The sequence below is a fragment of the Symphodus melops genome, assembly GCF_947650265.1.
Source record: "Symphodus melops genome assembly, chromosome: 11".
Classification (NCBI taxonomy): Eukaryota; Metazoa; Chordata; class Actinopteri; order Labriformes; family Labridae; genus Symphodus; species Symphodus melops.
The window spans coordinates 4,113,754-4,135,397 of record NC_136701.1 but is presented as its reverse complement, the minus strand read 5'-3'; the positions used below and the strand labels follow the sequence as shown (position 1 = coordinate 4,135,397).

Here is a 21,644-nt window from a genome sequence, read left to right as displayed (position 1 = left end):
TAATAAATAGTGAAAAATGACATCTCCAGGATGAAAGAAAACTTGTAGTTGAGGGGAGCAATAAGGCGGACAGACTGAAAGCAGGGAGAGTGTATTGCAGACCCCCATAGATAACACCATGTGAGCCCACTGTGATCACTGACACTGCAAGGAGAAGCAAATCTACAAGACATGATCAGGCCTACCATACTGCATGCAAAGATCTGGATCCCATGTGGACTCCCTGCAGCTGTGGCTCGAAAAGCAATGAATCCAATAATGAGCAGCCTAACGGCCCATCACACCCAACTATGGCAGAGTCCAGTTTAACATAGTGGACCTGAGGATATGGTGGGACTGGTGCAGGCAGTCTGGCTCTTAGTCCTGTTGGATCTAGGGGCCATGATTAAAGAAGACCCTGGTGAGTCAGCAGGCCGACTACGAGGGCTGAATTTACTTTTCAAAATGAGGATAAATTATCGGCTTTTCTATAACAGCAAATGTAACAGTCTCAGGTAGCTTGCAGAGAAGGTACAATCACATGTTGTCTGTTGCGGCCACAGGTGAGAAAAAATTGGCTCTACATCACACATTTATCACCATTATGTCTGCCATCGTCCCAACACTTACTTATCTTCCTTTCAGGTTCTCTCCTTCAGACGGCTAATTCCTCTTCATTTGTCTTTGTTTACTCTCACTAACAAACCTTGTTTTCACATCAATAATGCATGCAATGCTTAGCAAGTGAGGGAGGTTTCTTACGGTAAATGCAAAATGTGTACATTTTGAGCCGCTGCTGTGGTTTAAAGTTTGTGAGCCCCCAGCGGGGCCTTCTGGTCTGTGGGTGGCTCGATTTTTTCTTCATTCAAACTGGGCGATGAGCCCAGTTTGAATGTTGTCTTTACAAACTGCAGTGAGCATTTCTATTTTACTCAAGTTTAACTACTTCATGTTCCCTCAGGTCATCATAGCTACAGGTTTAAAATCATGTTTTGCAAACTTATGAGTACAGTAAAAACCTTATCGCAGTCGGAACAAAGAGGAGGAAAGAACTAATCAGCATGAAGAGGAAATACAAAGAGTTGTGTTAAGAACAGCACCTCAGGTTCTTCTGAACTCACCACCAGTCCATGTGGTCTGCCTCTGTGGTTTCATTCAAAGTTTCAACGCTGCAGTCAGATAATTAGAAAGCAGCATTATGTTCTTTGGAGCCCATCAGACTGTTAAAGATCTGAGTTCAACTCTTAATTTACATCATACACACCTACATAACTTCACAGAGGAGGTGCGAAGGTGTGTTTTTTTTTTTTTTTTACCATTTTCATGTTGAATTGTGATCGTTTGGATCGACAGCTCAGATCCTGTATTTGAATGTACTTCTTGCATTCTCTGGCGCTCGTTCAGTCTGTTCTTTGTTATGATCTGCAGGACACTTGGACGCTGTAACGACCGAGTTAATTCACATAGCCTCAGCCTGCTGCCACAGACTCTTCCATGTCATCATTAGGATGCTCATGATAAACACAAAGATTTAAATTAACTCTGTGTGTGTGTGTGTGTGTGTGTGTGTGTGTGTGTATATATACATAAATGATAAACAGTAGATAAGTTATGCAATTCTACAGTTCATTTATCAGACGCTTTTATCCAGTGGGATGAACATCAGAAAGTGAAAACACATGAAAGAAACTAGAGGAGGAAACAAACAGATTCGTCAGAGCGGACACAGGTGCTGACTGGATGTGACCAGAATCTTTTTTTTAATGTTCCCATCAGCATTAAAAACCAGCCTAAACATCGTCATTACGGTCGTACACGTTCACAAAGAGCTGGGTATTACAGTTTGGTAGATCGTCCAACTTCCGGGGGGCGACAGAGAAGAAGAGTGTAGTTAGTCTCTTAGGACTCTGTTGTGAAGGTTGGATCAGAGGCCTTTCATAGTCGCAGGCGTAGCAGACCTGGAAGGAGAGTTTAGGTAAAGACGAGCAGAGTTTTAAATTTGTTGCGAGCAGAAACTGGGAGCCAGACGGAGGAGCTAAACAGCGGAGTGATGTGCGCTGTCGTAGTTGAAGAAAGGTTGAAGATGCAGCAGAAGACCTGCCAGTAAAAGTAAAAAAAAACAACTCAGAAACTAATCCATGATATAACCTTTTATTTTAACCCATGGGATTTAACTTTTACAGTGCATTTCTTTACAACAATTATTCATTAAGTGACAGGTTTTAGTCACCACTACGGATCAGATAACTAGGTATGTTACATGTCTGACTTCCTTTGAAAGATTTTGACTTCATGACCGTGTGGAAAAAACCCAAATATTAGACACAGTTTGACTAATTTAGTGACGCTCCGATAATACGTCTGAGCTTCCTGTTAAATCTTTTGTCGTCTCAGTGTTATTAAGCAGCTAACTATCCGTACGATCCAAACAAAGAGAAGTGGCCAATTAGAAACCTGCTGCCATCTGTAGGAAAGAAAAAAGGCTTTAAAATAGACAGAACAGAGTATGGCACTATTGTCTCAAAGAACAACCAGCCGACACCAACACAGATTTTTTTTTTTTTTTTGGGGGGGGACTCTGGCCAAACGCCTCCGAAACAGAACGAGAAACTCTGAGCACTTAGTTCACTCTGAGGAGGAGTCGTCGTCATTCAGGAGGACAACGAGCTGCTCATTCAGAAGCATGTCAGCAGAACAAAAAACCCCACAGAACCTCCAATTCACATTTTCTCAGATCAGAAGGAGACGTTAACAGAATGTCTGCCGTCTTCCAGCGTCCCTCGGCTTCTCTTCCTCTTCACACTTCAAGCACACGTCCCACAAAACAAATGACATGCTGCATCGCATCCGTCTGTCCGCACACAACCCCCCAGAATGTAGCGTCGTGGCTATACTGCAGGAAAGCGCTGATAAAGACAGAACCACACTGACTGTGCATATATATAGAACTCTTTGAAAACACATTGCAGCAATGAACACACATATACGACCAAACAAATGCACGAGAACATAAAGTCCATCCAGTTAACCCCCGTTACATTTTTACATTCAGGCTCCAAGAAAAACGAGGCGATGACAAAGTAAACAGCAGATTTCTCCCTTTTTGCTCAAGTTTGGTCTCAGATTCCCTCAAAACACACGACAACTAGTAGTGCACAAAATAAGAATACAAAATTAGACTTTTAAATACTGTAGCAGCAATTTTCTTTTCTTTTAAAGTTGAAAGCCTCCAGTAGTACAGGGAAAGGCTTTGGAGTCCCCCGACACGCCGAAAGTGTGAGCGATTGTCCTCTGAGGAGCGAGACGGTGTCTGTGAGGAGGGTGCAGGTGTTTGGTGCTTAAAGTGGGTGACTCTGCAGGGGTGGATAAGTTGTGGTCTCGGGACAGGGCACCGATAGAGGACTGAGCCGTGTGGAGGCAGCCGGACGCTGCAGGCTGAAAATCTCTCTGAAGGGATTCGTCCCACACTGACACTTCCCATCTCAGACGTTCTCGCAGTGCGTCTCCTTCTCCAAAAATCGAGCCACCCACAGAGCAAAAACTCCGCCTCCTAATCCCCCTCCACAGCCAAAACCACAGCAGGTTGAGGGTCACAACAGGGCGCTCAGCTCGTCAGTCCGTAGAGCAGGACAGAGCCGAGGCGGGCCAAGCTGCACCACGCTCGTCTCAGCTGGAGGCAGTGGCGATCGCCTTCTTGAGCTGCTGGCTGCGGATCTCACGGGTGCGGGACTCGAGCAGCAGGTCGTGGCAGGTGTTGCAGACCAGCACGGCGTCGTACAGCTGCTGGTCCGGGATCGGCAGCTTCAGGTGACAACAGTCTTTACAGAACACGTTGCCACAGTTTCTGTAGAATGAGAGCACATGTAAAACGATCACAGCTCTGTGCTGTAAAAATCATCAACAATCAAAAGAAAAGTCTGTGAAAATAACAGCTTGTAACAACAGCAACAATCTTCATGTACAATGACAAAAACCAAAGTACATGCTCAACAACATATGTATTTAAACTGCCCTGCTGCTCGAGAAGACCTCACAGATCAGCTGCCTCCGCCCTGCTCGCCGAGCTTTCTCTGTGATGTCGTGCTGTCGTACTTAAAATCTGTCTCGTCTCTGAATTGAAAACATTTTTCCTCTGTCTCGTCTCGGTCTCAAGACTGGTCGGACCCCAGATTTTATATCAGGACCAATCAAGAGCATCACTGAACGCTTCTTTTGAAAAGAATGACTCACTTTTTTTTTTTTTTTTTTTAAGAGTGGTCTTGACTACAAGTCTACAGTAATTTGGCTCTGGAGCTCTTCTACCTTCTGTTTGTCTGTTTCAGCTTTTAAATCAAGCCTTCAGACTCAGAGCTCGGCTGTACAAAGGTCAAAGGTATCTTTATTGTCCCCACAGGGAAATTAGTTTGCAGCAGGAAACGTGTCTGAAAGAGTCCTGTTTTGGTCTGTCTTGAAAAGTGCTCTACAAAATAAAGTCTAACCATATTAACACAGAAAGTTTAATGTCGACATGTTTCCTGCTCAGCAGTCTGTCACTCTGCTGTGAGTCATTCAGTAAATCCAACATCTCAATATTTAGAGCTCTCGTCTAACACTGTCTAAATCTTTTTCACGTATTCACTTTGCTTCAGCTCGTCAGCGTCTCACATCCTCCACCCTGAGCCTGAGCTTCTACCTTCTTCTTCACTCCATAAAGACGACTTCCGTCGATTCAAACTCTTACAGCCACGTCAATCTAAATTCTTGTAAGGCTGTGCGCTGGCGTTATGGTATTCCTAACTGTTTTACATGTCATCTCCTCTCTCATGCTGTTTCTGCAGATCTTGTGCTGTACGTGCTGTGTTGTTTTGCAATGCTCTGGCACGCCTGGAAGACGTGTGCTTCATGGTACGGTTCAAGCACGAGCAACCACATGGACAGCCGGAGCGATCTGTCTGTATCTGACTAACATGACTCAGAATAAGACACAAAGCAGCTGTCCTGTCCTGTGTTGTTCTCCGATGTGAGTCCGCCTGTTTGTAAAGTAAACCATGCATGTGCTGCACGACGTTATGAACGAGAGGTAACGGTGCTCGGGCCCGGTTAGTCCTGGAGAAGTGTGAGCGGTACGGTACGGATTGCCAGTGTGATCGCGCCCTTTAAAACTCTGCTCGGCATCAAAGGAGCTCTGAATTTCTTGATTTTTTTGTGAGGGTAATGTTCAGTACCAAACATGTCCAAGTCTGTGTGAGGAAGAGAACTGATTCGATGTCTGTTCAGTTTTGTTATGGCTGCAAACAAAGTTGTTACCGTCTAACGTTTGAGTGAATGTGTTCTTGTGTTAATGGATGTAAGAAAACAGCAGTGAAGCCCCACCTGCAGTGGTGACGTCTCTTGGCTATCCAGAACTCAGAGTCACAGTTGTAACAATGGGAGGCCATGTGGTCGGGCACCCACCTCGTAACCTACACACACACACACACACACACACACATAATCAGAACTGTGTGCAGTAATCAAAGGAACTCCAAGACATAAAGGTGAAGGGGAGGAAGTGAAGACAGAAGCTAAGTGAGACGGAGAAGCACTGATGGACACTGACCTCTGTGTCTTTGGGCTCCACTCTGTCCCAGCTGCCCTCAGACAGACGGTCCTCGCTGTGGGTGGACAAAGAGTCCTCCTCGTTACTGTTGTCTGACTCACGTAGACACGTCTGAAAGCAGAGACACAATGACAAGGTTAGGGGAAAGACAGGTTAAAGGACTCAACCGGCCAGAATAAAGATCATCATGAAAAAACTACTCACAATGTCGTCTTCGTAGTCGATGTCTGGCTCTGATGGAGGAGTGCTGTACTGTTTACTCTCCAGCCTCATCTGCAGCTGTCGTACCTGCTGCCTCAGCACCTCCACCTCTTGCTTGTAGCCTGCCTCAATCTGCCGCAGTCTCTGCTGCACGGCGTCCATGGGCACCGGCAGCCCGTCGTCATCCAGGTAAGATGGGGCCTGTGGAGGGGGAGGGGAGCTGGACGCTGAGGGGGAGGAAAATGACGCAGGAAGAAGCTGATGGCCTGCCAGGGAGTAGCCGCTAAGGGCGGCGGCAGCGGCAGCAGCGGGTCCACACAGGCCAGAGTAGCCTGTGGTTCTGGCAGCAGACAGCCATGCAGGCTGCAGGGGGCTGCTGGGACAACACAGGGCCTCTCTGCGGCAGCACTGAGGCCCGTTGGAGAGGGAGAAACCCTGCGAACGAAGCAGCTTACTTGCAAGACGTCGGCTCTGGTAACTGTTGTTTTGCAAGGCTCGACCAACGACAGAGTGGCTACTGCAGGCAGACTGGACCAAACCCTGGACGCTCTCCCAGTGGGATCCGAGCAGGGACAGGTCTGACAGCTGGCTCTGAGTGATCAAATGGCGAGCTGCAACCTGGGTGCAATCTACAGGGGCGACAGTTAGCATGCGTTCTTGCCCTTTCACCACATCTGTCCTCATGTCCTCTTTCTCCTTCTTAAGCTGAACCTGCAGCTGTTGCTCAGGTAGCTCCTCATCCTCGGTAGGATTCTGGGTCAGATCCTCGATCACTGCGAGAGGAAAGACTGGGGGAAGCTCTCCCTCTCCTGTGAGAGTCTCTGTGGAGTCCTCCATGGGACGGAGCGGTGAGAGCGGTTTCAAAGCCAGAAGGTCTGCAGACTCTGAGATGCTGTCAGTGTGGCCGTTGAGCAGCGAGCTGGGTGCAGGGACTGCAGGTTGTGTGCCGTTGCAGGGAAGAGGTAAGCATGGCTCTGATTTGTGAGAGGGTGATGTGGGGCTTTCTGCAGTCCTACAGGGGCTCTCAGCCTCAGGTGGAGGTGGAGGCGGTGGGAGAGGAGGATTAGTGATCTGAAGCAGAGTCTGCTGGAGGACAGGAGCTGGGAAAGGAGTGTGAGCGAGTGTTACGTCCGTACTGAGAGGAACAGGTGGAAGCGGCAGAGAGGGCAGTGGCTGTGTAGTGAGACAGGTCTCCTCTGGTGCCTCTTCACAGTTCTCAGTGTCAGGACCCTCCTCTGGGGTCTTAGCAGGGCTCTGATGTAGAGGTTCCTCCTCACAGGTGTCTTGTCCCTCCTCAGGTTTGGTCTCATCAAAGACGTCTGCAGAGGTTTCTTCTGAAGCTGGTGAGGGATTGGGGGCGGAGCGACCCTCCTGGCAGTGCTTGTTGAGATTGGGGTCACTGGACGTGCGTGTTAGGGGGACCCCATTCTCTAAAGCTGACAGCAGGTTGTCCATGGAGCGCGTCTTGGGAAGTCTAGGGGGAAAAAAAAGAAAAGAAAAAAAGATTGTTTTCCCATAAATGTAGAACTGATGATAGTACAGTTCACTGTTTTGAACACTAGAGGGCAGTCTAACTCCCTGCAATACAAGTGTTGTAAATGAATCAGTGCACAGGGATTGACAGGAACACAAAGTACAGGAGCGGAATAACAGGCCAGATCTACATCTTACAAACACACCTGTCCAGGGAGCGGTAGTTGAGTTCGTCTCCTGTGACATTTGGGGGGAGGTAGAGCTCCATGGAGTCGTCCACAGCGGTGCAGGGGGACGAGGTGGGCAGGTACACTGATGTCCACAGCTGTAACGCTCGAGTGTGGCAGACTGGCTGCAGCACCTGGCAGACAAACAAGGGACGAAGTTAATCTCAGAAGGTGAAAATACAATAAAAAGGTTCCTATGCCTCTCTTCATGCTGCTCAGCTTCTGATGCTGTGTCATAACTGTATTGTGCTTTTAGCGATGACAGATGGATTGTATTCTTTTTTTTAAAGTTTTAAAAGGCTGAAGAAAGAAAAAAATGGATAAAAGTAAAAGTCTGAGTCATATGACTAGTTTTTAAGTTTTTAAGCTTCAGTGGTGCATTGAGCACGGAGGCACGGCGGCTCATCACTGTTCAAACAGCTGCTCGCGACAAGTCCGATGGATTTATGATGTTTGGGTCGAACGACTGCGTACAATCGCACAGTGAGAGAGCCACGAGCTAATTACCAGAATCCTCCCCTGATTTTACCTGCACAAACTGAAGGAGTGCGTCTGAAATCACCATGGCAACAGCAGCTATGCCCCTTGTTATCTGATTCCCCTCATATCACGAAAGAAACTATGGCCAGAATATGTGTGGACCTTCAGCTGACAGGGAATATATGACTCAGCTGCTAATTAGCTTGTGTTTATTGGTGATGCAGATTATGTGTAGAGAGTGTGTGTGTGTGTGTGTGAGTGAGTGAGTGAGTGAGTGAGTGAGTGAGTGAGTGAGTGAGTGAGAGAGAGAGAGAGAGAGAGAGAGAGAAAGAGAGAGGTGGAGAGACAGAGAGCCTCTTTGCCTGTGTGTTTAGCCCAGTTGAATCCTGTATATGAGGAGTTTTCTAATGAAAGTTGTGAATGCTCTCAGGTCGTGTCCAACATTCACATCGTACAGTGTGAACACATAAATCATGAGCTCTGGTCAGCTGACGTCCCACAATGACTTTCATACAATCGTTATAGATTTTTTACTGCAGTCCTCTGTTACCACTTTGACTTAGCTCCTTCTCAATAACCAGCTCAAAAGCAATGATTCAGGTGTCTAAATTTTTACGTACAATATCATGAGTAGGGATGTAGAGGAAGTTCTGAAAGTTCTTGTTTCCGCTCCGGAGCAGGGACCACACCGAGCATGTGCGTTTGTAGATGTTCCTGGCCTCCCTCTCTCGAGCGTTGTTACACAGGAAGGTGCCGTAGAGACACGAGTATGTGTGCTGCACCAACTTCACCTGAAAGCACAAGAAGCAGCAGAAGGCCGATGGTTACATCCTTCACTGTCTGATAACACTCCAACTGAAGAGGCAGAAACATGACTAACTCTTGTTGTTCTTTGTTTGTCTTTCATGATTTTATTGTGAAGGCAGCTCAATGTGCATTTACAACATACAAAGACTGGTAAGACAATCATGACAGAGAAGTAATTCTTTTTGAGCTCCGTCTTTGAAGTTGGTTAGAATGCATAGCTGAATGTTTCTCACATTTCACATTTTATCAGTAAAATAGTCACAAACACAGTCTGCATGCACACATGTGAATAGATTGACAGAGAAAGGGGGACGCTGCAGGGTGACCACCTACCAAGAAGGCCTCGTTGAACTCGAACAGGCAGGGGAACTGTTTGAGCAGCTGGTGAACGCAGTCCAGCCACTGCAGGAAGACAGGACACTGCTCGCTCACATCGTCGGCGTTCTCCTGGTGACCACAGCGGTCCCCAAACTTATGACCGAAATCCAGCCACTCGGTCTCTACAAGCACCTGGAAACCCTGTGGACAACATGGCATTCAGAGCTGAATATGATCATGGTATGGTGCGACTAAAATGCACAAGTTCTTAAGCACTGCACACATGCATTACTCAACATGGACTTTTTTATTCCACAGTCCACACATACTTCACATGCTGAGACAATACCTCAAAAAGCACATCCACTGCTGGCATTGAGATCTGAAGCTCCTTTTGCAGCAAGTTCGAGGCTGAGAGGTTTTGCCTCTACTCAGCACGGCCTTTATTTATTTTAAACTCTCTAATCACTTTGAGATTTACGAATGTAAAGTGCTTTACGAATAAAATGTATTATTATCCTTCTGTGGGACAAAGGTAAGCCTTTAAGACTGAATTCAAACTGCAAGCATTAACTCTATTCAGATTTCTTTCCTCAGATCTGACTTGTTTTGTCTCCCACATCCACATTGATTTTGATATTTGGGGTGTATCTGACTCCTATTGGAGTCCAGATATGAAAGTGGCCCAAATCTGATTTGAAAAGATCCGATTCCACGTGTCTTGTGGGAGTCACATAGAAGCAAAAAAAATCTGATTCAGGTCATTTTGGCGACAGTGTGAATGCACCTCCAGACAATTTGGATCCACCAATGAACTTACTGAGAAAGTCTTTATCTTTGGTTTGTGGGAGGGAACCCATGTATGCACTGGTGCAAACTCCACACAAAAAAGCTTTGAACCAGTAATCACTACACCAATATTCAGCCCACAGTAATAACGCGTGTATGTAAACTCCAGCTTCACAGACGACTCTGTAGACAACCATTGAGTGAAATCTCACCTCTAGTGTCCTGTAGTAAGGGTCCAGCAGGACCTTGGCAAGGGCTACGATCTGTGGAGTACGGTCCCATCCGTCTGAACAGTGCACCAGGACGGGACGCCCCTCCCTTTCCACCGCTGAACACACCAGAGTGGCTGCTTTGAGCATGACGGACAGGTGCTGCAGCCAACGGGTGCTCTCGAGTGCCGACAGCCAGCTTGGAACAGAGAGAGGACGCTGATAAGAGGCAGCACAAATCTAGATAGAACCAGTTTTAAGTGATGGAAGGGATCTCGAGCCCCGACATCGCATCAGTACACTTTTGCCTTTTTTTTATCTAAAAAACAAACAAACAAAAAAACACAATTTAAAAAAAACCAAACACAATTTCCCAGCTTGGGATCAATAAAGTACATCTATCTATCTACCCAGAATGCGTTATTAGGTTGAGGGCTTGAGCAGGAAAAAGCCTATGACCTATATTGTTGTGACATCAGAGCAGCTGAGCTAACCTATGTACTGTACTTGTCATACATATAATGTCACATATGTAACCACACAACTAAAACACACACAGCTGGTCAAAGCACACAGATGTAGACTCGTAAACAAACGGAAACACACAACGGATGAGTCCACTGTCGGTGTTTACAGACTGACAGCTGGCCAGCCCAGCAGGATCGGGGTCTGGCCTGAGTGGCAGCGTTCCCATCTCTGTGTGGTGTCTCCTTACTGTGAGGTGAAGCCTTTCAAACGGAGGAAGGGAGGGGGAGGCACGAATGAAGCGACTCGAAGAGAGAGAGGAAAGGTCAAACAGATCGACTTACTTTCCAGGATCGGGGATCTGGCTGCAGACCGTCCTCAGAGCCTGGAAGCTGTTTCGGATGGCGTGGATGTTGGCCATTCCCATGAACATGACCTCGCAGTTTGGGTAGTACTCTGAATAAAAATAAATGTAAACAACTCTGGTGAATACCACCAGACATAAACAACACTTAGCTTGTTAAAAACAGAGGTGTCATCTCCTCAGATGCGAGTATTTATATTTAAATGATCTGAGCCTCATGAACAGTTTTCATCATCGTCATCATCAATCGGTGGCAGCAACCGTTGCTTTCCTTCGCATCATATTTCAAGTTCAACGTTCACAACAGCAAGGCACAATGCTGAGTGGGGCCTCCGTTTACAATCTAGGTCAGGGCTCTTTTTCAGTCACACGTCTGATCTGAAGCATCACAGACTAACTTTATATTTGTGGTTTGGGGACAGCGTTGTGAACCTGCTGACCGCCACAAGGAACGAGTCCGATCAACGCCATTTCATGTCTAGAAGTGCCGCCGAGACCTTCAGGTCTACTCCCACCTGGCAGAGGTGTTATTTCAGAAGCGCTATCAGTCATAAAACAAACTTGGAGAGTCTCTGAGTGCCGTGTAGTGACAGATTTGCTCCGGATGATAGACCTGATCACATGATGGAAGGCGGGGCATAATGTTGAGATGACATCGAGAAGCTTCGTCGAAGCTTTTAAATTAGTTGAAAAATTAGTAAATACCACTAAGTGCAGAATGAGATTTGAAACGATTTATAGGAAGGGAAATTACAGATTTTCGAATGTGAAAATACTACTTCCTGTCTTCACCTGTTTGTTCAATATGTGCTCTGTGAAGCAAGTTTATCTCACGTTTCACACAACACAAAACTCCTTGAATTGTTCGAGACTGACCTTCACACTCGCAGCCTCCGCCCTTGGCTCTGTTGGCCACTGCGGCAGTGTACGAGCGAGCATCCAGAATCAGCAGCTTCTGTGGCACAGTGTTGTCATCGCAGACGGAGCCGCCCGTCAGAGAAGAGTCTGCAGAGAAGACAGAGAGGATTTTAGAGCCGTGTGAGCCAGCAGTGTTATTGGAAACTAAACTTCTGTGAGAAGACGAGAGAGAGAGAGAGAGAGAGAGAGAGAGAGAGAGTAAATCAGAGTAGTAGGCACATTTGAACCTGGAAACTGACTGACTGTTAAATCAATATCTTCTCCTGATGAAAAAACTCAGTGTTGCTATTGGAAACGATTACAAATCCAGAGACTGTTTTCAGCAGCGACCACAGAGACAGAACAAGTAATTACTCCGAGGCAGCAACTGGACCACTTCCCTCTGCACTCAGACGGTGTTCTGCTGCCACCAGTGATCATTTAATTCAAACTGAAAAAAAACGAAACGAAAACAAAACAAAAAAACGCCTTCATCGCATCACTCTCTACATGCACTGATTTAACATGTTGGTATCCTCTTCAAATCAAAAGCAGGAAAATAGAAAACAAACGCAAAAAAGAAGAATCTGTTTTTAGTTGAACTTGCACCGACAGTTTCCCAACATCGACGGCCTGATTATGATGCAGTTACAGTAAAGGATTTTAGGAGCAATAGAATTTTTACATTCAAATATCTAAATTCTGTAAAAAATGGGATAAACCTACATTATATATAGTTATCAAAGCCAGAGAAACAGATTCATTTTAATGTTGTAAAGGGATGTGTCTTCACGTGGCGGCCGCCATGACTTAAAATATCTATCGTTGTTACCATGGAACCACCGGATGTTACGTCAAAGGTCGCTGCTTAAGGAAGCGTGAGCTGCCACTGAGAGCTGCCGTACTAATTAGATTAAGATTTATTATACTCGGTTAAATTAGTTCATCTGTAAATACATATATCTCCCTCTGGTCAGCTTCACCTGGTCGTCTTCACTACGGTCAATTGAAAGTTTGTTTCTATCGGGGGTCCGGGGTTGGAGTAGCAGAGAGAATCACTCCCATGATTACCGCCAGGTTCGATCTCATCTTTTGTTATTGTTATGATCGACATCATGTGCTACACGTTTCTTAGTTCTCTAGAAATTGTGGACAATGGGAGGCTATAGATGTGTGCTGTTTGGTTTTGTTATGCATCATTTTCTGTGGGTAGTAATTAATGAGACATTTAAAGAATGCAAATTATTCCTTCCCTCTGTGTCACAAGGACCAGTCTGAATTTGTAAGCAGCAAACCACCCAAAGAGTGCCTTTACCAAAATCACTGTCAGAGGAGTCGGGAGCTTCCCCGCGTTGTCGGCAGGCAGGTGCCCCACAGGCGACCTTGGATCCAGTGTCCATCTGACAGGCCTTGGCGATGGATGTCACCAGGTACTCATCATCCGTGTTTCTCCAGCCCCACCAGCTGATCTCAGGCTGGCTACAGCGGGCGATCACTACCCCGTTCTTCTGGTGCCTGAAGGATCAAGGTCATACAGGTCAAAATCCTTTCAAAACATGACTTTATATTGAATTCATTTGAAGCAATGCGTGACTCTGACACCTAGTGTTTAGAATGGGTACTGCAGTCCAAATTATAAACATTATAGAGACCCTGTCCCCCGCCATCTTGCAGGTTGCCATGTGGTGGACACTGAAGCTTCCGTGTTTACCTTCTCTGTTTACCTTCTCTGGTCCAAAAACATCCAGACCATTCAGGATCAGAATCTAAAGTTAGATGGAGGACATACTGGCTGCTGCATTGTCAAAGAAGTAGCACTTCAACACAGCATGTTTCCTTCATGTCTGATCAGAGGGGATGACCTTTATATGGATGGAACAGTAACAGGAACATAGTTGACACATCCATGTCTATATATTTTGTATTTTCTTAGTTTTTTGAAGAACATGAGGTTCAGTCAGCTATGCACAGAAACAGCTGGCTGAAATGTCCCTTTGAGGGCTTCATCACGTTTATACAGGGAAGATTTAAGAGTCTGAACCTTTGGATGTTGAATTGGTACCTTTATGTTAACAAATCTAAACAAGAAGATGTTCTTCTTATACTCGAGTAAAATGTGTTTACTTCTACAACCTTTTGTTAGTTTTGTTTAGTTTAGTTTTTTGGCTGTCAGTAAACAAACCTGTAGACCACCACCGGGATCCTCTTCCAGGATCTGAAGGAAGCTACGCTCTCCAGCTCTTTGTCTGTGATCCAGATTGGAACCAGGAGCTTCTGTGGGTAGCTTGAACACAGCCTGCAGACGAAAGTGCAAGAGATGCATTATCTTTATTAGTCAGGAATACAGAGTGCAGTTTGTAATACTGCAAATGTTATGTAGCCAATATACCAAGGCTGATTTTAAGGGAACTGAGAAAACTGCAAGAGTCTTTCATTGAAAAAAACAAACAAACCCAAATTAAACAGCTTCAGCACACTGAACAGCAATGTCCTGCTTTTCAGGGTCACTACTGCAATGACAAGTCAGCTTTGGCAGAAACTAAATCACAGAGTGCTTCAGCCTGACTCCATCTGTCTCTGGTCTCCCACCTCCTCCTCTCCTATGATACTCTTTTCAGTTTCTATTCATCTGCTGGCTGACTAAAGAGGGAGACAAAGTGCATGCGTTAGTGTGTGTGTGTGTGTGTGTGTGTGTGTGTGTTATAGTTAGGTAGAGAGAGAGTGAAACACTGTGCTGCTGAGTCATGGGCCTCAGCAGGCTGCGGCTCGTTTAATTAGCCAGTTGTCCTGTGCGTCTGTCTCCCTCAGCAGGATGTGCTCTCCAGGGTGCTCTGAGCAGACTGACCTTTTTTATTTTATGTGTAGCATTTATTTCTAGAGGCAGCGAAGAAGATACAGATCTGATGCTCAGGTGCATGCACACACCGACACATTCACACACGTACACTGTAACCTGCATTAATACGGCTTCACTGATGTGTACTGTGTAAATGTTAAAGGCCGAACATGGATGAGGGCGCTGCCGGCCTCAGAGGTCAGATGAGGCAAGACTGAAACGTAAACCCATTGAGCCGCGTTGTAGAAAACGTATTCATAGTAAAAAAATTAATAAAATAAAAAAAATAAATCATACTTTTACTAAATCTCTTTATTGTGTGTGTATTGTATGAAGACATCACCCACATTCTGTTCAGATCAGCTACATGTTGTTTACAGTGCCTCTACTCTTATATATCTGTCCTGAACCCTCTCGATGTGTGAGCGGCCATCACGACTCTCTAAAGTTACAGTATCATTGTGCTGTCACAGAGGTGTCAGGGCTTTGATTGGTTAGAAAACGGTGACATACTTGAAGTTGCAGTTTATGTCCGACACTCTCCAGATGTTCTGTGTGTCGAAGCCCAAACGCTTCACCTCCATCTCCATCCTGTGGCGCACGTGATCACCTGCACGCACACACACAGCAGGAAGGGAGGAAACTGTTAAAGGTTGTTTTTTTCCTTTTTGTTTCTTAATAGTTGTTGTTGTAAATGTGTTTACCTGGGCGACAGAGATGGACATGCTGGTCTTCATCATCAGCGCAGCCTCCTAGACACCAGGCGTGGTAGGCCAGAGCGAACAGGTCCTCTAGTCGGGACGGGTGAGCTATGGCCCGGTTCAGACGCTTCACCCACTCCTGGCACTGCTTGAACGTTGCAAAGTGACATCTGTTGATAACACAAAGTGAAGATAAGAGAAACTTTCCAGTCAGGGATTCTCAACTGCTCAGGGCCTCATGACCCACCACTGACTGCTTAATGAAAAATCATGACCCGAATAGCTGATATTTTTCATCCAATCAGATTCATCGATCAAGATAATGTCAGCTTGTAGCTTGTTCTTCAAATAACAAAATATAGTCTTATACTGAAGTAAAGCTGCTCCTTCATCCTGCTGAGACTCTGTCCTCTGACTTTACTTGTTTGTTTTGGTCGACTCTCGATGTATCGTCACACGAGGCAGCAGCTTTATATCCCCACAGTCAATCGATTATAGAGACGCTGGAGTACAACCATAATCATATTTACATAATGACTGTAAGAGTTGTAGCCACTATTTTTAACCCTGGACATATTGATCAGCTGTTAAGTGTTTGTGTGTGATACAAATCGTCTCCTTGTGTGGAGACAGAAATAAACTCCTGAATCATTTATTTCGATGTGTACCAGACTGACTCCGTTCATGCTAGCATCAATCCGCCTGCAGTGTTGTTACGACAGCTCTAATGTGGAGGGAGTTGCTTTTCTCACCTGACAACTTTGGAGTCTTTGCAGATGATGTGCAGCTGGAACATATCTCTGCTCTCCACACTGTCGATCAGCCTGAGAGGCACCTGTAGGGGGAGACAGAGAGCACCTGTGGTCAGCCTGATGGCACGCCGTCAGAGCACACAGCACATTTGCAAAAAAAAGGTAGCCACCCTCTGATCTAGTACAGATTTTAAACCAGGTTAGAGACTCAAAGTAGTGGCTGAATCTCCCTGCAGAAGAAAAGCCTCTGAAGTAATCTTACTTTGTCTCTACACTCGCTGCTATTAGGGCCGGACCGATACAGGATTTTTAGGGCACATACCGATAAATCGGGGAGCGAAATAAATCCGATTTGGCTATATCTGTCGATATTGTTCTCAGATCCATATTTGATCTGCAGAGATATATTTAGATTTATACATTGATTGCTTTCATTCCTCAAATGCAGTTATCAAACCTTTGTGGAAAAGATTCACGATGAACACAAGGTGGTCACTTAACAGGAAAGTAACTGCACATGGACGTACGTCACAATGCTTGTTGTCATCCATACAGCACCCTCTGCTGGTGACAGAACTGCTAGTGTTAACCAGTGATACCCATAGTCACTGGATATGATAATAGCTACCGATATTATTGGCTCGCTGATTCATCGGTCGGCTCTGCCTGTTATGTAACAAAAAGCATTAACAGGATCGTTCACGCTGGTTTCTAAGCTACAGTATGAAAGGCTGCTGTGATAAAATGACAGCTGTCGCATGATTATTCTTTCTACTTAGAAACGGACTGCAGGTTGTCTCGCTCCAGTCATTAGGGTCGGATCAGGACGGTTGGCATCCCAAAAAACAGGGTAGCAAAAAATAGTGCGATACGGAACGGTTATTTTTGTTCCATTCCCAACTTTTGACGCGTACCGTACTGAACTAATCTGAACTGAACTAGACCGATTGATAGAAATGGTGCTTAGGTCACCTTTATCAAACAAATCTTACTTTTAAAAAAAAATCTTATACATTGAAAAAATAAGGTCAGCCAACACATTGCACCAGAGCATTCTGCAATGTGTTCTCACAGAAGAAAACACAGAAGAAAACAAACAATGTAATTGTGTTATCACTAACTTGGATGTAAATGACAATCTGTCCACAGCGCACTGTAATTGTTTTAAGTGAGGAGCAGCTGAATGACTTAAGCTGTCTAGACTGTGGCAGAGGGTGGTGTTTTTTCATATGGTACTCACAGATATCTCATTGTCCACACCTGGGTAGGTCTAAAACACAAGTGACACCATAGAGCACACACACACACACACACACACACACACACACACACACACACATATACAGGGAAGGAGGGAGGGAGGGAGGGAAGACACAAGACAGGAGGAGATGGAAAAACTATTAAAACAAAGGATTGAGGAGACAAAAAGGAAATGAAGAGTTAACAGGAAAGAAAACATCAAAAGAGGGTGAAAGATGAGCCGATAACCGAGTGGATCATGGAGTTTGCTACTTGCAGCACATGACCGAGTTGAATGGAAATCATAGAGAGAAAGACAAACATGGACGGGAGCAAAGGGCAAGAAAACAGCTCAAAGGCAGGCGGAGGAGTGGTGGTGGGGGGGTGAAAGGTTGTTGGCGTTCATTCAGAGTTCATCTGCTGTGCCGGGGTCAAGGCAGGACTCTGCCCGGCAGGAAAACCAGCCCGAGAGCGACTGCAAGCTGGTGACATTTGAGCCTGAAGCTTAAATTTAACTCTCCTCTGCTATAGCAAGCCAAGGTGAAGAACAAACTTCACTCCTCACCTACTTCTTCTCCTCCTTTTCTATCCCCCCCCCCCCCCCCCCCCCCCATCTTTTCCAGAAGCCAAATCCTTGTGGAAAACTTGACAGGGATTTTGGAAGGAGGAGGAATTTTGCTGCCAGTGAATGCAAACAATTGGCCTGTTTGTGTTTGAGCAGGGCCTGACGTCAGCAGGAGCGAGCTGGTGGACATCAGTGCCAGCAGGGGTCGAGCCTTTGGACGCCTAGATGTCACATTAAACCTCCCCCGCATGAAGATCAGACGGATCCGCTGCTCCTGTGGTACACACAAGCTCATGCCAACTACGCATGGTCATGATGAAAACCACTTTAATGGCACCCCAAGTCGAATTCTTGTAGGTTTATTTGCTCTCTTAGCACAATTATGTGTTTATCAAAATTTATGGGGGGGAAGGGAAAAAGCCTGCGCGTACATCCAAACTACACATTACAGCCTCGTCTCTCCTGCTATTGGCTTCTGTAATGACACGGCAGCAGCAGCAGAGAACATTTGGACCAGAGTGAGACCTTCTGTGGTTTGTCTGTGTGTTTACTGTCTGTGACGTGCACTCACGTTGATGACAGAGTCCTTGAACTTGATGTGGAGTCGGTAGTTGGAAATGGCAATGATGGCTTCATCGGCATGGCCAAGATATTCCACCCCTTCCCCCTGAAGAACTGGGAATGGCACCTGCAGGAACACAAAACAACCACATAGTTGAATACAAAACAGCAAAAAGATGACACAAACACCTGCTTGTTGTCGGGCTTTGTTATGTCTGCTGGGAGAATCGGAACATGCATTTTTAAACCGTCTACCTAAAGCCATACCAGCTGCTCTGTGAGGCGTTGCTTCGGCACAGTGCTGCTTTGAGCTACATACTGGCATTACAAAGTCTCATCTCTACACTGAAAGGCAAAATGAATAGAGCCCGATTTATCAGCCAGCCGATAATATCGGCCGATATTACCTGTGAAAAAGCATTTAATTTAAATTTCATTGTGTTTTACCAGTAGTTCTCTGTCACCAGCAGAGGACGCTGTATGGATTACAACACACATCATCACTCCAGCGGTGATGCACGTACAGCACATGCTCAGATATTTTCCAGCAGAGTGATCATCTCTGTCTTCGTTATAAATCTTTCCCACAATCGTTTGATAACTGTATTTGAGGGATCAACACAATTAATGTGTATATCTATCTCTACAGATCCAACATAGATCTAAGAAAGATATCAGCTGACCTATCACTCAGATTTTCTCTCTTTCAAACATCGAGATCAGTATCGACCCCAAAAATGTCATATTGATCGAACCCAAATTTGATATTACAGAGAGATTTAGTGGATAACTCAGCTGCTGTGGTATTGTGTGACACACAATTTTTTTACTGAGAAACTAATGCAGAGATAACATTAGCCGATACGGATAGTCATGGTATTATCAGCCACAGAATGAATCAGTCGGCTCTAGAAGTCAGTGGTAAAAACACATCAAGTATCGTGTAAAACCTAAAGAACAGCATTAATATGCTTCACCCAAAATCCCATACCAGCAATTTTTTAAATTTATTTATTTCATGCACTTAAAACAAACAAAATAGATCAAATAAAAAAGGGCATTATAATCATTTAATACAAAAAAAATATATTTTGATAGAAATGTGCTGAGAAGCCAATTAAACCCAGAGGGGCTCGTCGAGTGGCTCTCCTAACATTACAACATAATAAGTAAAATAAAACACTAATGTGCTTGAGAAAGATTTGCAGAACATCTACTGTATTGATTTATACTTACTAAAACTCAAATGTCTTATTGGCACCAGTACAGAACAAGTTCACGCTCACACCCTTCTGTCTAGCAGAAGCTAAACTTGTCCGTCCTGTGGTTAGAGTGACATTACAGATATGACAAAGAGGGGAACGGTGCATGTGGGAAACAGTGTGCATGTGTAGCTGTCCAATTAGCACAACGTAGCTTTACAGAAGGACCTTTGTGAGCACAGAGGGGCTTGTTGGTGAGCCTGAATGAGCAGGCAGACGAGAGAGACTGTCTGCACCGGAGCTGTGACTGTACCATGAGGGATCAAAAAATGTCCATTAACATTCTTACTCGAACCCCTTTCGTGAATCACACAGCCAAGTCCGGGCTTTGGCTGCAATGACACCCTTACATTAAGATAATTGGTTCCCAGAGGAGGCTCATAGAAAACATTTTTCAGGCAGGGCATTAGCTGTAGCTACAGTGGCCAACTTCTAAACAATGTCTCATTTCATATGGAAAAGAACGCGTCCACCAGATTGAGGCCGTCTCACCCTGACCCCTCTGGTAATTGATATTGTTCTGCTGTTTAAAGCAGCTGCTGTTAAAATAATAGTCAACAGTTCTTTATCATTTCTGACATTATGTACAGACATTAAAACACTTTGAGTGATCAAAAAAAGCAGATGCAGCCTGCAGGGAGAAACATTACAGCGCTGAGATCTCCCTCCTGACGAGCTGACGACTGTGTTACGCCACCTCACTCCTCATTTACACGACCTACTCGCACTTTAGTTTCCTCTTAGTCATCACTGCTGTGTGACTGCTTGGGGACCAAAAACTGCAACTCAGGTCTTGTTGTTTAGCCGCTGGTAGTGCGGACAACAGGGTTGCTTAGAGACAACATCACCTCATCCCACTTCAGCATGCATTGCTGAGTCACGCAGAGGAGAACCCGGTGGTGCATGTTAATAGAGGACATGCAGTGGGGCAGATGGGAGGATTATGGTAAGATGTCAGAAATTCAGGCTTACTTGAAACAACATTAGCCAGCATGGTAAAAAGCACAGCCTTACTTATTGTACACAGAGCAAACATCTGCTCACTCAGAGACCTTACATATAGCAGATAAAAACTTTGTTTAGAGGAATAATGTTGATTATCGAATGTTTGAAGCTTCCTGTCAAGCCAGAAAGTTTATGACTCCACCCGCTGTTGCTCATTGCTAAGTGAAAATGTGTGCGTGATCCAGGACAGGAAGCATGATGAGGGAGCGAGTACAGCTTAACCTGGGAAATGGAGCACGTAGTACTCGGCGCTCACTCACACACCAACAGAGCCAAATATAGGCTGCAGGCCCCTTGGCACCCTGAACAAGAACTTCTGAAGAGTGGTATATCGAAAATCTGACAGTGAAGTGCCGCATGTGGTTAGAAATATTTCAACTTTGCCACTCAATCAAATTTAAAGTGACAGGTTTACAAACCGTGCTGGCACCAAACAACAACAGAGCAAGTGAAGTTGTTGACAGCACCGGAAAAATATGCAGATACATTTTAGGAGGGAAAAGGGGGAGGAAAAGGGGGGGGAGCCTAAATTGGAGCATTATTGCATTCATGATGAGTCAGGGGATGCAGTCTATTTGCATTAAATATGGCAGCAACAGCAGCAGAAAGGGCTCGAATGAAAGCGTGCAGCTTTGGTCTGCTGCTCTGCTGTGCAAGAGACCGAACTCGTCCTGCTGAGTGCCATAGTTAACATGCTGCACAGACTGGGAGCTGCATTAGACAAGCTGTGCTCCAAAAGTAGGTGCATGAGTCACCGGCAGCCAGCAAGTGCAGCAGAAGATACTGTGTCACGTTTCCTCTGCCAAGTCTTCAACAGCAGAATTATTTACTAAAAAAAAAAAAAAAGAGAGAGAAAGAAAGGGAGGGAGAGAGAGAGAGGGAGGGAGCAGAGAGACCCGTGAATAACACTCATCGTCTTCTGAGTCGTGACTTCCG

The 21,644-nt window shown here is 45.3% G+C and overlaps 1 protein-coding gene across 6 annotated transcripts in view; it reads right to left on the bottom strand.

Moving 5' to 3' along the window:
- Nucleotides 1–2,116: 2,116 nt before the first annotated feature.
- Nucleotides 2,117–21,644, bottom strand: part of mtmr4 (myotubularin related protein 4) — a 50,137-nt gene continuing 30,609 nt past the window's right edge. For 5 of the 6 annotated variants that reach the window (XM_079355942.1, XM_079355943.1, XM_079355944.1 and 2 more), the window contains 17 exons: nt 18,452–18,568; nt 17,317–17,346; nt 16,077–16,159; nt 15,328–15,494; nt 15,137–15,233; nt 13,970–14,083; nt 13,103–13,302; nt 11,767–11,895; nt 10,871–10,982; nt 10,065–10,260; nt 9,079–9,264; nt 8,559–8,729; nt 7,438–7,592; nt 5,762–7,232; nt 5,558–5,668; nt 5,332–5,420; nt 2,117–3,823 (listed from right to left, as the gene is read on the bottom strand). In XM_079355942.1, the coding sequence (XP_079212068.1) occupies nt 3,646–3,823; nt 5,332–5,420; nt 5,558–5,668; nt 5,762–7,232; nt 7,438–7,592; nt 8,559–8,729; nt 9,079–9,264; nt 10,065–10,260; nt 10,871–10,982; nt 11,767–11,895; nt 13,103–13,302; nt 13,970–14,083; nt 15,137–15,233; nt 15,328–15,494; nt 16,077–16,159; nt 17,317–17,346; nt 18,452–18,568 (3,606 nt within the window). In that variant the 3' untranslated portion in view covers nt 2,117–3,645. The remainder of the gene's footprint in view (nt 3,824–5,331; nt 5,421–5,557; nt 5,669–5,761; nt 7,233–7,437; nt 7,593–8,558; nt 8,730–9,078; nt 9,265–10,064; nt 10,261–10,870; nt 10,983–11,766; nt 11,896–13,102; nt 13,303–13,969; nt 14,084–15,136; nt 15,234–15,327; nt 15,495–16,076; nt 16,160–17,316; nt 17,347–18,451; nt 18,569–21,644) is intronic. The other variant, XM_079355941.1, reaches the window with a different exon arrangement.